At 34.9% G+C, this 17,334-nt stretch overlaps 1 protein-coding gene across 2 annotated transcripts in view; it reads right to left on the bottom strand.

The window, feature by feature from the left end:
* LOC118183486 (matrix metalloproteinase-21-like) overlaps positions 1-17,334 on the bottom strand; it is a 172,003-nt gene that overhangs the window by 6,529 nt on the left and 148,140 nt on the right. For both annotated transcript variants that reach the window (XM_035353047.2, XM_035353048.2), the window contains exons 6-7: positions 3,752-4,045; positions 2,745-2,987 (exon numbers count right to left, since the gene is read on the bottom strand). In XM_035353047.2, coding sequence (XP_035208938.1) covers positions 2,745-2,987; positions 3,752-4,045 — 537 coding nt within the window. The remainder of the gene's footprint in view (positions 1-2,744; positions 2,988-3,751; positions 4,046-17,334) is intronic.

The raw sequence follows: 17,334 nt of genomic DNA, 5'->3' as shown, positions 1-17,334 counted from the left end.
AGATGTGCTGTTCTTACTTCACGAGCGCGGAGGTAGTTAGCCAGAAATTGAAGAACCCCGCGTTTCGGCCTGTATGCTTGCCTCGGAGAATTGTTAATCGTTCAACGTGATATTCAAAGTTTGCTGAATTAGCAGAGGTATTGTAAAACGCGGTGAGGTTAGTTACGTTTAGAGAGCCTCGTAGTTAGAGTCTTATTATTATTTCTTTTCAGGTTCTTATTTTTATTTTATCGCCGGGTCGGCGTAGTTTGTGAGCGTCAAGAGCACGCAATTGTAATTCCTTAAGTTGAATAAAAAGGGACTTAAACCCTTAGCAAGACTCTGTCTAAATTCCAGTTTCAACAGTCACCTCTTGGTTGCGTGCAGGTTGGAGGCGCGCAACTCTACAATCTTATAGACAGTTTTTCGGTTTGCTACTTTGGAAATAACATTTCATCTAATTAGAATGAGGCACAGGTGAAAGGTATCGGAGAAAAAAAAGGGGGGGGATATATTTACATCTGATAATAGGAAAACTAACAAGTTCACTTTTGATTAACGAAAGGATTGACTAGATTTATCTTTTTGTATTCGTAAATCACCAGAAACCGTCAATTGTCTTAAAAAAGCGGTCAAAGTAATTTTCACTTCTTTACTTTTGCTTCCAACGGTATTCTTCCCCACTGTTCGATGCAAACAAGATTTCATCTCTTTTGTTTTAGATTGTGAATAAATCAGTGTCACTTTTTTAACATTTTAGTGTTTTTTTATTATATTAAGCCTTAATAAAATAATGTTCTTAATAATCTTTGTTAATAATCAATTAAGGTTCTTATAAACTTTTCACAAGCAAATTTGCTTGGAAATTTCTAGAAAAAGAACTATTTCCTAAATTTTGTACGTTAACAAAAATTGAAAAATTATTAAATTAGTAAGCATGCACGATCAGTTTCCAAGTTCATGCTATGAACCATTCTGGTAAAAAGTGGAAAAAAAAAAAAAAAAAAAAAACAGAATAGACAGTAATAATTAGAAACAAAATTATTTCTTTTTACTCCAGTTCTGATGCTAATTTGTTAGTTTTCCCAAGTTAGTTATATTTCAATATTTAACTACTTAAATTAGATAATTATGTCATGTGCTTTAAAAACCAACCATTAGTGAAAACGGATTTTTTTTTTCCTTCCCACAGTATCGTTAACAATATTAACTTTGTTAATCATATTTTTTATTATTTAAGCAATTTTTTTAAATATTATTTCATTAGATACTGTAACATGTTAAATGTTTAAATGGGTTTAATGAAATGTTATTACAAGGACGAAAAAATAATATATTGCCGCTAAAATATTTAGAGCGGTTTCTTCCGATTTAATAAGGTTTAAGAAAATATATAATTAATTAAGCTTTACAGCAACTTTAAAATACTTGTTACTCGAGGTTATAAACAAGTTAAATTATTAATTATGTTGTTATTGTTATCAACTCGGCGAATTCATCGTGGCCAGAAACGCTAGGGCTTTGCCTAATGCACCTTTACATTACCGATTTTGAACAGCTCCATTCTAAATTTGAAATAAAATTCCCTAAGAGAAAAATTCGAGAGTTTCCAACTATCTACTCCATCCATTAATTTCTCGATAGGACGTTCGACTCGATAGTACTTTAAAGCGCTTCCATACCGCAAAGAATACTCACAAACGTTTATATCTTCTCCGGGGTTCCAACCCGGAGCCAATGCTATGGCAGTTAACTCCCTACCAATCCATATATATATATATATATATATATACACGAAAAAAGAGGAGTTTCCGTTTGTTTCAGTGTGCGCAAATAATACAAATGTAGAGTTTAATTCCGATCTTGACGAAATTTTGCACACTTGATTTTCAAAACAAGAGGAAGGTCATTGTTTTACATTAGATTTCGAAAACGCCAGGTCCACACTCGGAAGATTTGCATCAAAACGTTGCTCTCACATCACCCATCTTAGGTTCAAGTCGCCGTTGTAACGTTGAGAGGCACAATTATTACCAAGAAATGTCTGAGTTCGATTTCAGAGATAGAGAAATAATTATTTCATTGGACCGTGGATCTAACGCAAATACGGATACCGTTGGGTTTCTGATTACCCCGGAGAAATCAGGAAGGTCTTTACACAAAGATTTACAAGAGAAGACCGGGATCCAAACACCGGATCGGTTCGAGATTGCTAGCAGCCGTATTCATTCCGATGCATGTAGCTATAACACCATCTACCATAGCCAAAACGGTGTGACCACACAACCTACCTAATACAGACTTTTTTGTCTGTTAGTAAGATGCTATTGCCATAACGTCAAAATAACAACTTGAGCGATCCTCATTGCCCTCAGACTTCAACATCGAAAAGGACAGGAATTGTCAAAGTCAAATTAAATGTCACAAGATCTTTTTTTAACTTGAAAAGAGCTATTTTAGTTTTTTTATATCGATATTCTTTTGGATAATTTTCCCACTTTTATATTTTATAACCGAGAAAATGGTGTTGCACGATGGCTTATTTATAAATATTACTAAATTAATAGCATATATGCATATATTCATACATACATATATTAAATAGGGCAATTTTTTTTATGAAGTTACACTTAAACAAACTTATACACTCGACTTACGTAAAATTAGAATTACGTAAGGTTTTACGGAACGCTTTACTTGCATTAAGTTGGAGGTTACTTCACTGTCTAAATACTATATACAGTTAACGTTGTCTCTTAACTTACCTTTGAAGAAATAAGCAGAATCTTGTGTGTACGTCCAGACATGGGCATAACCGTCCACGTCATCCGGTATACCCTTCCACTCGGGCATGATGTGTAGGGGATCTCCGTATCGGGTTCGGTTGTATCTGTTCTCGTACATCCAATATCTGTTGTCGCGGAAGAAATAGGTGTTATAAATTAGTTGTCCATCCGGTCTCCTTCTCACCCAATCAAAAACAGTACTAAATCGAACTTTGCAGATACCTGATAGGAAGAGAACACACTTAATCACGGCTTATAGACCTGAAAAATAATTTTTTAAGAAATGAATTTCACATGAATGGCAACAGAAGAGTATCATTCTTTTGAAATTCACTTTTCACTTTAGAAAACGAACAACTAACTACACAAAAATGAAGTTTTTCCATGGATTTTCCCCTGAAGTAATGGGTGACGCAAATATTTCATACAACTAAAACACATTTATAAAAAATAGCAGCTCATAACTAGAAAAGTTGCAAAGTATTGCGGAAGAATTTCGCAGTGAAATTTTTATCAATATGTTGTCTGTAATATAATATGAGATGACGAGAAATTTAGAATGACAGTAAAGCAAAAATCTCAATACGAAGATTCAGTATTCCAGCAGCAAATAAAGATTAAAGAAAACGCAGAAAAGGGTTGCTCTATTTACACATGCCGATGATCATTTTACAGATACTGTATGCCAAAATTTTGTGCGGCATTACTATTTGTATGTTATGCATATATATATATATATATATTGTTCGTGAGAAGCAGCTTGTTGAAGAGACACTTTAGTTCTATAACATGACAACAGTTTATGATATGGCTTGGTAAACCCATTAGTTTGGAAATAAGCGGGCCTTCTACATGCATATGATTAGTTGCAATGCATAAAAATAAAATATGCTGTATGATATTAATCCGTAACATCTATTGTATAGAAAGTGATACTACAGAGAGTTAGAGATACGGTATGATTTTAAAGTAAGCAACTTCTTTACCATAAATGTTCTGAACAAGCTTTCTGTCTTCCCATCCGAGTTCAAAGTTGTTATTCGGTATGACTTGGGAGTAGATGGCATACATGATGGAATAGTTTCTCGATGTATGAAAGAGACCAAGAGCGTGACCAACTTCGTGCACCGCCACCTTCACTAGATTGGTTCCTTGGTCCGAACCCACGGTCAAATATTCGTCATCGTCTACATGGATCTCGGCGTTGGCGGACATCTTGATTGCGTGAGACAATTGCCCACCGAAGCCATCGAAATGATTCGGACAATTTAGATGTTCTCCTACCGGAAAAAGAAAAGAAATGACTAGTTAAACAATTGTATCGTTCCACAAAATAAAGCTAATGAAGATATAAAAAATGTACTCATTACTGATTAAAATTTATTAAGATGATTGGCTAGAAAAAGCTCACATGCATTACAAAGGGAGCAAAAAAAGTAATAAACAAAATAAAACTGTAGATTTTCCACGAATGATCTGTAAATGTAAACTGTTTTGTAAAAAATCAATACAGTAGTCTTTCAATTTAAAGAGTTTTAAAAAGTACAATTTCAAGCCTACCAAGTACGAAAACAATAATTACATTAAAGGAGGTGGAGGTCTTATTTTCCATAGTTTTCGGGATTTATAAGCTGCATCAAATTTTATAGAAGTTCTACAACTAATCTATTGGATAAATCGGTTTCGATAAATAATTTCATTCATGCACAAAAAATACATAAGAAATCGTTCCATAACGAAAGAGTTATATCTGGTGCCAAGTCAAAGAATTACTGTTTGGACCAGTTATACCATTCATCCACTTTATTTTTACAAGATGTTTAGGAAAGGCTACGTTTCTACTATTGCCCAGATATGAAAAAATGATTGAAACTTTTGTAATCAATTGCAACTAATTTTGTAATCAAGTGATTCATAATACTTGAATATTTCTAGTTTCAAGACGTGATTATTGCTCATATTATGATGGTCTCCATACTTATTTTATCGAAAGGAAATGCAAAAAAGCAAACATAAACTGGCCTACAAATCCTTAATTATATCAGAATATGAAATCAACGAACAGCTATCGCGTAATGTTGTACTGGATACTGCGTAATTCTCTCATACCTTCGTCAAAACAAATTCTGTAAAGTAATTGCATATTTCAGTTGTTCCAAGTATGACCTAAACCCGTACGTTTTCGTGTGACACTCAAATAGAACTGCAGGTTTTGATGGCTATTATACATGCTACAGTATACATGCTACAGTAGTATTATACATGCTACAGTAGCGAAGACTCAGGATTATCAAAATCACAGATTACGATGGTTCAACTAATTTGAAATGATTCCGTATTATGAAAGTCCTCACGAGCTATGAAAAATAAATATGACGGACATAAATGTGTAGTTAAAAATAAATATAGCGGACTTAACTGTGCAGTTAAATCCTCCATATTTACTTTTCATTGAGCAATTTACATTTTTCTCACGAGCACCTAATAAATTTCGCGTTTCTTAATGGCCTTTCTTTGCCCCTTAAATATACAGAGTATTTCATCAAATCCGCTACAAATTTTCAGGAGAAATAGAGTACACCTAGACGATGGAAAATCGCACAGCAATGCATGGTCGAAAAGGCTTTCCTGGTGTGGTAGTGACAACACAAAACACTAGAAATGAAGAACATGAACAGGGTGAGGAAACATGTTCATTATTCTTTAAGTACCACAGAAATCAAGAAATATACAGAAATCAAGAAATAAACAAAAATAGAGGCATCAGAGATCGGCATCAAAGAAGGTGTTCGAAATTACGACCCCGAACCCTGATGCAGGCTTCACATGCCCGGCACATGGAAATCTGATGTTCTGGAAAATACCGGGCATGTCCCAGGCTTCTCCAGTAGCTGCCAGGAAGTTTGCAACAAGTTCCTCAGCACTTCTAGCAGGGGTTTCGTACACCAGTATCTTGACGTACCCTCAGAAGAAGTAGTTAGTTAGCAAGTGGGGGCTGGCGATCTTGCTGGCCAATGCACCGGATCACCCCTGACGATCCCATGCTGAGAATACATTTTGAATGTAATTTCGAACACTTTTTTTTTATGACGATCGTCTGTTTTTGTTCTTATTTCTTGGTTTCCGCTAAACGCATAATAAACATATATTCTCACCTGGTTCCTGTGCTTCCTTTCTTGTGTTTTGTGTCTTTACTACCACGTCAGGAAAGCGTTTCCGACCATGCATTGCTATGTGTTTTTTCATCGTCTAGGTGTACTATATCTCTTCTGAAAGTTTGAAACGTATTTGTTGAAACACCCTGTATGTATTTTTGTATCTGCTGCTTATCTTCTAATTCCAAACCTGGAATTGGCTTGGATATTAGTAACTCTTTTCCACCGACAGATGTCAAACTGAAAGCTTGGTGCGGAACAGCTGCCTGTCCAGTGACGTACTTCTAATAATACTTGTAAAGATATAGGTAGACCGTGAAAGATAAAGATTGCTGAAAATATGCTGAAATTTCCAAAGCAAGTATATTTTTCATAGCAGTTGGCACTAACTTGCTGTATTCATGACATTTCAAGAAATGCAAAGAGAATGTTCCAAGTATCTTATTTTTCTTGTTAAGTGCATAAATTCCCATGTCCAAAATATTCTTGACAAAGAAAATGTATGTGCGGTGTCATCATGTATGTTAGATAAGTATGCGGTTATTGATGTCCTACAGTTGGCTGCCTGCGGAGGGAATAAAATCACCAGTTCCAGCTTCACAGTAATTACAGAACGTTTAGAAACGCGCTCAACTTCGACAAACGTAGTATCTACTTCTGAAAACCATTATTACTATGCCATCCTCCAAATACAATTGACTAACAATGCTTGTGATCTTAACAATTAAAGTTAGCTATGAATATTTCATAAAAGTCTATCTATAATAATCTATAATCATTTTCCCATAATCTGGAGAAAAAAATAAAAAAGAATACTTTAGAGATAAACAACTTAAAGTGTGTAACTAACATACATTAGCAGTCAAGCATTTTGTCGCATTTTAAACCTTCATTTTAACCAAAATGAACCTACTTACTGCAGGTACAGGGGAAAGTGGACGGAGCACTAGAACTTTGTCTATGGATTCATGCGTTGTGCTCGTAGTACTACCATTTCAGCACAACATCTATGACGTGGCACACGACTCCAGTAAAAAATCCATCCACTACACAGTGTGTAGCGTTTTCATCTTTCTCCTATTGGGCGCCCTTCCATGTTGCCAGTCAACGTCACGCATTCTGCGTTTCTTTATATACTTTTCTAATTATTTTACTTTGAAATACCACCTGGTATTTTGATAATTCTTTGGTGCATATTTTGAATATATTTCGTTGTTCATAGGTACATATTTTACTCGTTTCATATAGGAATCCTGTTGGATGCATGTATAAATCCCACTAGCTGCAATAAATGACGCACATGAAACATTTTATGTCAAAAACGTAAAATAGAATATAATATAGATGTCAATGATGTGCATACGTCTGATGACAATGAGATGGAATGGATTCTCTTCACTTCCTGCTATATAAGGTTCTTTGAATTAGACAGAAAATTTTACAATAGTTTTAGCACTACTTCAGCAAAATACAAAATTCACTTTTTTATGTTGTTCCTCTAAAAAAAAAAGGCTCAGCCAGAAAAATGCAGTTATTCATTAATTGACAAAGTACAAAAATTTCCAGCTTTCGAGATGAAATCGGTAGTTTTTCCAGCTAGCGATCAATTCAGAATTCGAATCTCGACTTGGACACAGTCATCGAAATTCTGTTTTCTGATGACCTTTATGACGTTTATCATTCCAAATTTCTAAATAGCTCTACGAGTGTAACCTGACTAAAATATTGTGGACGGTAATTCCGGACCACCTGGATTAGACAATTAAGTCTCCTCGCTCCCCAGTCGCCCTTTAAAGTGTGGGGAAAGAATATAAACTTTTGCCTTTTCCACTGTGTACCTCTGTGGTATACACTGATGAGAGAAAAAATTATGACAATCCCCGCATGGTATTTAACTGCTGCTCGTCACTTACTTTTGCGAGTGATGGAAAAGGGTAGTGATCTAAGGAAATTTGGTAGAGGGCAGATTGTAATGGCTCCAAGACTCAAAAGGAGTATCTGCGAAACTGCACGACTGGTAGGTTGTTCACGATCTGCCTTTGTTTAGAATTTATGCAAAGTGGATAAATGACAATGAAACCAGCAGCAGACGCCAAGTTGTTTGACATCCATGAATCATCAAAGAAAAGGACATGGAAGACTATCCCGCTTGGTACAGACACTAGGCTCAGTTGAGAGCCCAATTCAATGCAGGTGCAAGTGTTTCTGAACACAAAGTTCAACGGACGCTGTTGAATATGGGACTGCACAGCAGATGTCCCACACGCGTGCTTCTGTTGAACAAGCATCATTGTCATCTATCTGAACATAACTGCGGATCATCTGCATCCTTACATAGCGTTTGTCTTCCCAACCGAAAGTGGAATCCTTCAGCAGGATAACGCCTCATGTCACAAGGCTCAAACTGTTCAAACTGAGTATGAATTCCAGTTAATGTCCTGGCCACCTAACTCACTGTATTTTAGCTCGATTGAGCACATTTAGGATGTCATGGAGCGGCAGTTCAGAGCTCAAACATCAACATGTCGGAATGTCTCGACTTTGCGTGACCGCTGCATTTGGTACGAACTGTCTTCAGTCAGCTACCAAGAACTTGTGCCAACCATGCCAAGACGAGTTGCAGCTGCTTTTCAGGCCAAAGCTCACGCAACGCGTTATGGAGTAAATGATCATAATGTTTTGGTTCTTCAGTGTAAACACTACCCACATGATCCGACTAGCAATCGAAATATCTGGCGTTTGAATGCCGCCGATGAGATTTTTTGTATTTCTTGCTTCTAGAAGCTTAATAAACTGCACAACTGCCTATCTATAAGCAAAATTCAGCAACTTATTTATAAATGACATTTGCTTTCAACCAGCTAATACCTGCTTCATCTAGTATGGAGTCATTAATCACAAAGAAACTACATTTACTTTGTAATTGCTCCTTAAAACGTAGGAAAATATTTAATTCCAGTCAACTGATCTATTTCATCAAAATTATTGTTTCAATATCTTCAGATTTCTACTCGAAAGTGTGCAGGGCATTTTGCATTTTCTTTATTAGAACATAACAAAATTATTCTAATACGATTTTCTGTTCCACTGGAAAGGAAAAATTTGTATATTTGCTCGCAGCATTGTAAGTAAAACGGTTTAACTTCTATTTCTAGTTCTGAAACTTATAAAGTATTTCCTCTCTTCTTTCGCATGCCTTCGTGGTGTAACGGTTAGCACACTCGGTTCGTATTCGAGAGGTCGAGGTTCGAGTCTCGGCGAGGGCATTGCTCATTTTCATGTCTTCTGCTTCAGAAACACCTAATGTGTCTACATTGGACCCCGAACTAAAAGGTGATGCTTCTTCACCACTAGGATTTCGCGATTGGGTTCTGTAATCCACAGTCGGCCAGGGGAGTATATAAGGACTGCACCGAGAGGAGTCCAGAGAAGTATTCCCAGGGTGATGGAATATAAGGTTATTTTCTCCCTCCTTTCTGCGTGCCTTCGTGGAGTAACGGTGGCACGCTCGGCGCGTATTTCGAGAGGTCCAGGTTCGAGTCTCGGCGAGGGCATTGCTCATTTTTTACGTCTCCCGCTTCAAAATAATCCTAATGATTCTACGAACTGTTCTCATAAAAATTATCTGCCTTGTTAAAAAAAAACCTGTCTAAGATCAATCGCCAAGGCAATACAAGCCAATAACCACCTTTTATAAACATTCCTGTCAGTAACAGCTTCTTCGCTAAACTTTTGTTTCCACTAAACAAAAAGCTCCATAGGAAAGCTTTTTTTTTTTTGGAAAATTGGGGAATTTGTATTCAAAATAGTAAATTCCGCGATAAACACGAAAATCGCATTTGAAGAAATTTAACTGCTCCTTCCGAAAATAAACAAACCGTTAAATGCACCTTTCATTTGCTCCTTCATTCGAAGTAACCGCTTTCGAGAAAGCTCCTTTTTAAATAAACACCTTGAAATGGATAACAAAAAACATCTTTGATGAGAGCCAAGAGCTCCACATACAGATTGTGTTTGCGCAAGTTATCAGCGATGTTTATTCAAAGTCACCGCTTTGCGTAGAAGCAACAAAAGACCAACAAAGACAACACCGCCTAGCAGGGACTGCCGAAAGTAACCCAAAACTGTCACCCACTTCAACCGAGCTCTTAACGCAGTTTGGGAAAGATTGATTCACCACGCCATTTGCTTACCCAGAACACTCGAGACGAAAATATTTACACTTATCGGCTGGCCACGTGATGTTACTCGTTGAATCACTAGGAAGACCTTTTTGTAACCATCTCCAAGGAAATTAAAAATCCACTCAGTGGAGGAAAATCCGTTCGTAAGATGTGGATTTCTTTCACTACTCAACGTACAGTTAGTTATTTAATTATTCAAATCTCGGCGAAACAAAGTATACGAAGCATTAAAGAAAGTTCACGAAGCACTGAGAAAGTTTAGGTGATAGTAATGGCAAAGGTGATTTTGGAAAGAAAAGAGATAAAAAGGGAGGAAAAGGGGAAACAATCTGAATTGCACTCTCACCTTTTGTACGTTACCTAATATTTCAATTAATTCGTGACGGAAATTTATTCTTAATCCTTACAAAATAACACTAAAGTGGCACTTTATCTTCCTGTAAATTATCAATGTAATTACTATTTCTTAAACAGTTTTATTGATCATGCCTAAGACAAATTTTACCCAGCTTTGGTTCTATAAACTTCAAGTGATACACAATGCCAGCATTCGCTGATATTAGATATGACCGATTTCGAAGGCTATCATCAGGGGCGTAGCTAGAGGGGGGGCAAGGGGGCATCTGTCCCCGGGCGCAGAATCCAAGGGGCGCCAAACTGATGTTACGACATTTTAGAATTAACTCTTTTCCATCCTTGGCAAGCAGAAGGGGGCGCGAAATTTTCAGTTGTCCCTGGGCGCTGAAAAGCCTAGCTACGACTCTGGCTATCACTATAAGGATCAATAAGTTTCTCGCAGATGTAATATTTATTTATTTTCAACGAATATAAATTTCAGGACTGAAAATTTGAGTAAAAGTCGAATGAAGCCTATAAACAAATATTACGTACAAACATTTAATTTTAAAAATTCTAAAATTCTGTAAGTTTAAATTGATAAATTTATGAAATTCAAATTATTACAATTTATAATTCAAACCCCATTTTTTCAAAATTGTATACGATTTCCTCATTTTTTGCTTCTAGATTGAATCTAGAAAATCTAGATTGAATTCAATAGACCTTTTGGAAATATCAACAAAAACATTCATTTATAGTAAAGACACTCATATCGTTAGAGCGGGGAAGAACTCACCCTGGAGGACCAACAGGTTGCGTCCCCGAAACAATTTTCTGGTAGCCAAGAATACATTTCAATTATGTATTGGTTGCAAACACGGTGTGCCAAAGATTTCAAGATTTTAGTTATTTGAAGACCGAGATTACATTATGTTCATTACCATCAAAACCGAACGCGAAAATTTGAAACATATTGCAAATTTTTTTATAATACACCGTAAAAATAAAAATTTATAACATATTTCAATAACGCACAAGAAAATTTATAAATCGAGCTCATTAACTTATATATATAACTTTAACTTGTCAAAAGATGCATTCCCTTTATTTGCGAATCCATTTACTTGTAAAAAGCTATTTTTCACAGCTAAAAATTAATAAGAACCCCACTGAAGAATGAGCATTTACAATCCCTGATAATTTCTAGTAATTCTTCTCCAAGGCTACAAATTTTATCAGAATCAAAACGCTGTTATAATTTGTTGAGTCATTAGGTTATTTCGAAGCAGGAGAGATGAAAAATGAGCAACGCCTTCGTCGGGACTTGGCCAATACACTACGAAGGCATGCTAAGATGGCTGGAGAAATCTCTTATAAAGCGAAATAGATTAGGTTGTCTTTATTTAATCTCAAATTCTGTAGCACTTGGAAAATTTTATCTGAAAACTTAGAATTTTTTTTTATTTTTAGTTTAAATTAAATTAAATTATTTAATGATTAATTAAACATGTTAGGATATTTGAAATAAACGCCATTCTGAAAATTTAATACTCCGTATATCTCTCTATATATTTTCCATATATATAATTTAGCTATAGATATACGTATATCTGAACTTCTGAGCTACAAAATTGCAGGTAATTTAAGTTTTCAGGCAGAAAATAAATGTAAATTTGAATTTTTCCTCGTGCGATATTATTATGATTGTTTATAAATGTTTTGATAAATATTTAATAAACGACATGTAAAATTTATTTAAAGTATTATTATTTTGTTAATGGAAAAATTTCGTTTTGTAAAAATGAAAAAAAAAAAAAAAAAAAAAAAAAATGCACTGCCAACTGTTTTCAGATCGTGGATTAGACTAGCTTACAATTTGAGTTTGAGACCACTGTCATAGTATTTAGGAATTATCGTACGTAACACAGTAACACATAATTGTACATGATATGAAACACATAAATATTATTACATCATCCATTAAAAATAAATTTCTAAGTAGTAAAAACAAACTTACGTCTACAGTTAATAATCTTCAATCCTCTAACTCCTATTGAAATGCTAATATAAATAAATACTAATATCATAAAGACTAATATAAACAAATAGTAATGTAATACAGACTAATATAAACAAAAATATTGTTCTTTCTCTTGTGAAGTGCGTTCTTCTTATTTTGAATGCTGATTTAATTTACAAAATCAAATGAACTTATAGTCTTCACATTAAATTGCTTAAATGTACAAGAAGATTGTTAACTGCATTTTTAGATATAACATAGGTGATCCTTTTTCTGTGTTTTTTGTAGTCAGATTAACGATGATTTCGGTTTAACTTGGATGTCGTTTCTGGTTAATCACCAGCCTAATGCAATAAATTTGGATGTATAGACCATCTACATCAATTATATTGCTTACTGAGCGAGATACTTCACATCTAAGGTAAGAGGAGGAAATTGTAAAGATGTTATTTCAGTGGAAATGGATCCCTAAGCATTTCATTCGAACTGCGGAATGCTATCACCACTTAATTATCGAAGTTACTGATTTCTCTTCCCTTTAACTTCTTCCGTTTCTTAATCAGCAAGATGTTTTTCCACTCTGGTTCATCCACTTTAGATCAGGCCCCATCTCATACGGTCTTGAGTAAGATGCTAAAGTCAATAAGAGACTAACATCAGTAAGAGACCCGGTCTTCAGTAACAAATTACATGAATAAAATACTAATAATCTTCAGTAGCGGACTATATAAGCGACTAACTATTAAGACTAACTTCGTCAATAAGAGAGAAACTATCCATCCATTTGATTCTTTTGTAAATTTTTTTATTTCAACATTACTGAGGGTAAAGTGTTTAGTTTGATCCCAAATGAGACTGCGATGTTTTTATGCTTGTAGATGAGTGTTGTAATCATTAAAGTGTCATTGCCATCACAATTATAACTTTTTAAGAATTTTTTTTGCCGTTTGTCCTGAAAAGTGTGGAACCCCTAATAAGTATAAATTCAATTAGTAGTAGTTTGATTGGTAAGGCATTTGATGTCAGGATAAAAAAAAGATGACTTCCGGGTTCTATTTCTCCTTTAAAGCACTCGGCAGCACTTTACTCATTCATTTAAGGATTCTAGCTGCAGACTCGTGTTAGTTGTAGCACGGCATCGCCTTTTTTTCCATTGGAATAATTGAGTTACTAAATACAAGTATCTTGTATGCTTTTTCAGATTTTCTAGATGCATGCAGTCTTCTCTAATTTACAATGTCCACATCCAATAAAGGAGCACTGCAAAATCTACGTTGATTGCCTAAAACAACAATTTTTGTCAATCATAAATCCTTAAGTCTCCTTCAGTAGCAATTTCTTCTCCTTCAAAAAAAATTAATTTAATTACATGAGAAGATTTTAAATCTGCATAAAGTTCTATTACACTTTGCTTTTCCTTTTCAACTGAACCCGGCTCTGATATGTAGTTTATGGCCTACTTTAGATAATTTAGTTAACGTTTACGAAGTTGTCGCAAGAGTCGAGAGATATATCGATATAACAGAAAAAAGTGAGGAATGCTAAATTAAGAGAGTTTCCGTGACTTTCCTATACTCGTACTTTCCTTTTTAACAAATTGAGTAAGGCATCAAAGATCACAATCGACGTTATTGACAGCGTTAAGTCACTTTAGTTTAACTAGACGTATTTTCCAGGTTGATGAGATTTCCTACATTAGCTAGCAGTCCATTTGACTAAACTCGGAATGCAATAAAATGTGCTGCATTTCAGTTACATAACTTACAGTATATATTTTATTTCTCATGTGCTAACTGAAAGAAATCAAAGAAGAATTTTGCTTTTATATAAAAAATATAAAAAGTGAAAGTAAGTCTCAGAGTTTGTTTTGCGCCATGATTACGAAAAAAGCATGACTTTCATTCAGGAATAGAAACACGTTTAGTTCAGTATAAGAAGGTGTTTTAAGTTCTACGAAGGTCTGTATGATAGCCGAGAAGAGGAAAAAAAATAAGTCTAAGAAGTCAAGCACACTGATAAAATTCAAGTCATCCACATCAGTCACTACAAACGGTCTTAGCACAATCCATTCCCAAGTTAGTTTATACTCATTACATGGATGACTAAGTTCAAGCCATTATCTTGGATTTCGGCACGTAAGTAGAAACTACTATATACATAAAAAGTTAAAGAATTCAAACGGCTAAGCTACTAATAGATATTCCTCTCTTTTATTTTAATCATCTACATTTTTTATCAACGATCTTCAACCGTTATGCTCAACTCTCTATGATCCTTAATATCAGTAAGTGTGCTTTCCAGAATTCTCACTGGTTCCCTATGATGGAATTTAAAATGTATTTAACATTGTTTAGATTTATATAAACTGTATATTTATTATGACTTTCATTAGTTTACGGCATGCTAATGATATTTTAACTTTTATTTGTTATTGGATGAGATTCAATACGCTGCGTTCTTGCCATGGGAATGCTAAAATATTTTGAGTGCTAGTTCTTTCTTTGATTTGCACCATAAGGAGTTACGGAAAATTTTACAAAAATACTTTACTTTGCCCACCTGCGAAAGTTTGTACTTTTTTCTCGTTTTAGTTGGATTTGAACTATTTCTGTCAAGAATTCGTTGGGTGACACAGATTGTCAACAAAGTCCAGCCTACGATTTAGTTAACTGGTGAGCTAAATGGTGGTTAAGTGGTGAGCTAAATAGTTAACTGGTGAGTATTACATGAGTATTAAGAGCTTGGACATTACACCGTTAGTAGCAAACTTTCAATTACTTCTAATAATTCGAAACCACATTAATTGTAAATTACTTTGTTCAACCCATGACACACACACATTTTTTTTCCACGTGAGGTTTGAACAGTTGTGTAGTTTTAAAAATTCTAAGCTATCTATGTAGCAGAAAAAGAATAGTTTCTGTGCCAGAATCGGGAAGTTACAACAAGAATTGTTAGTCAGAAATTCTATAGAACATACAAGCACCTCGATGGCGCCAGCACAATCTCCACCATCGCATTCAAGAGAGCTTCTCAGAGTATGGAGGTAAGAAGTAAATGGAGTGGCAACGAACAAATCTTGCTGCACGATTGACTGAAGCTTCCCGCTGATAAGCTTTCCTGTATCGTTCAGTTTCCTCAGGCCGGTCAAACTGCATAAAATATGCACTTTTCACTATTTTAAACATGGTAAGGGAAACACACCTTTCTTTGTAAATAAACTGAAAATTTGTTTGTCATAATATTAAAATACTTTTTTAACTTATCACAATTGAATTTGAGAAGCATTAGTGGTTTTGATAAGCATAAAGTAAGCTATTAATATATGCCTTTAAACAGCAATTATAGGCATGCGGGTGTAATTTAGAATTAATTACTACAGAGTGATTAAAGTTCTATTTCCAAAAAGCTGTAAAAGCAAACCACTGGCCAGAATGACCTGAAATTTGAACTGGATATACATGAAGCAATGGAAATTCTTTTGGCGAAAAAAAACTATTCAAAATTTTATCAATAGATAGCCTTATACTTGTCATAATATGCTAATTGAAAGACGTGACATGTAAATCATTTATTAGACTTAACAAAAACACGGCGTACATATTTTATCGTTATTCCGTGTTTGAGAAGCTCATCATGGTTCCGTCAATGAAGGATCACGCTCTGCTTATGAAGCTTTTTTACAAGAACTGTGACTATGTTTCAGCCGCCCTAAAGAAGTTTGGGATATTAATAAGACGCGGCTTTGATATGAAGTCTATCAAGGGCCTGTGAGAAAGATTCATAAATTCGAAGAGACCAGCTCATTAGAGATGAAATCTAGCAAAGAGAGGAAAGCAGTTGCCTCGACGTCAGTGGAAGATACGGCTATTATCATTGCAAAAAAAGACGAGAAGTGATGTAGGAATGCAACGAAAATTGCCCGATCTTTAGACACGCCTATAAGTACGGTTCGTAAAATTAGCACAAGCTATCAATTCAAAATTACGCACATATTCAAAATGACGCGTACATAAGACTTACACCAGTAATGGTTTCAAATTCAGAAACCAAACTTTAAGACTAGCCAATGGTGGACAAATCTGACCTGAAACTAAATCATTCAGAAAAGATATTACATCATGTAAACGCTATTTTCGCTTTGCCCAGCTAGAGTGCTGCGGTTATTTTTCTTACTTAAAAGTCTTAAACATGTAAAATTTATTCCAAGAACTGAGAGCGCTTAGCGATAGTATATCCATGATGCATCAAAAACGTTTGTCAATGAAAATAAAGAAATATTAGATCTGCTACGATAGCTTTATGTATTTAGATATCTTCAACATCCAAACTATTTCATATGCATACACATTTTATCTTTTTAAAAATTTTTTAAATGGCACTTGCATTGGAAAAACTGGTCGAAAGTGGCCGAATTCCATCGGTCTTTTAGTCATCTCATTTTTTAAAACGTTGCGAAAAATGCACCAAAAGATGTATACCAATATAAGCACCCGCGAGAAAAGGAAAAAACGCCCACATACACCCATTCTTTGGCAGGATTCGAACCCGTAATAAAAAAATCGGACTTGCATTTAGCCTGTGTTAAAGACTATATCATTCAGTGAGATACTTTTTTTAACATTATTAGTACATTTTTTAAGTACTAGAACGTAATCCAAAGCTTTGAGATTACAGTTATACATGCATTTTAGTTTACACAGTTCTGGATTAATCATACTAAGCAAAACAAGCATGTGTTTCGGGCGTCAAGAGAAAGATGTTTAGGGACTCACAAGAGCTCTAAGAGCAAAATCGTGGCATAAGATTAAAATACTTAGCTCTTAGGGGAAGAATGGGCATAATTTGAAATAAACTAACCAATCACAGCA

The sequence above is a fragment of the Stegodyphus dumicola genome, chromosome 5 (assembly GCF_044657685.1).
Source record: "Stegodyphus dumicola isolate Sdum_Otavi_A_Nest chromosome 5, ASM4465768v1".
NCBI classification, from domain to species: domain Eukaryota; kingdom Metazoa; phylum Arthropoda; class Arachnida; order Araneae; family Eresidae; genus Stegodyphus; species Stegodyphus dumicola.
Note: the sequence above shows the minus strand (reverse complement) of the source record. Positions and strands in the feature narration are given on the sequence as shown.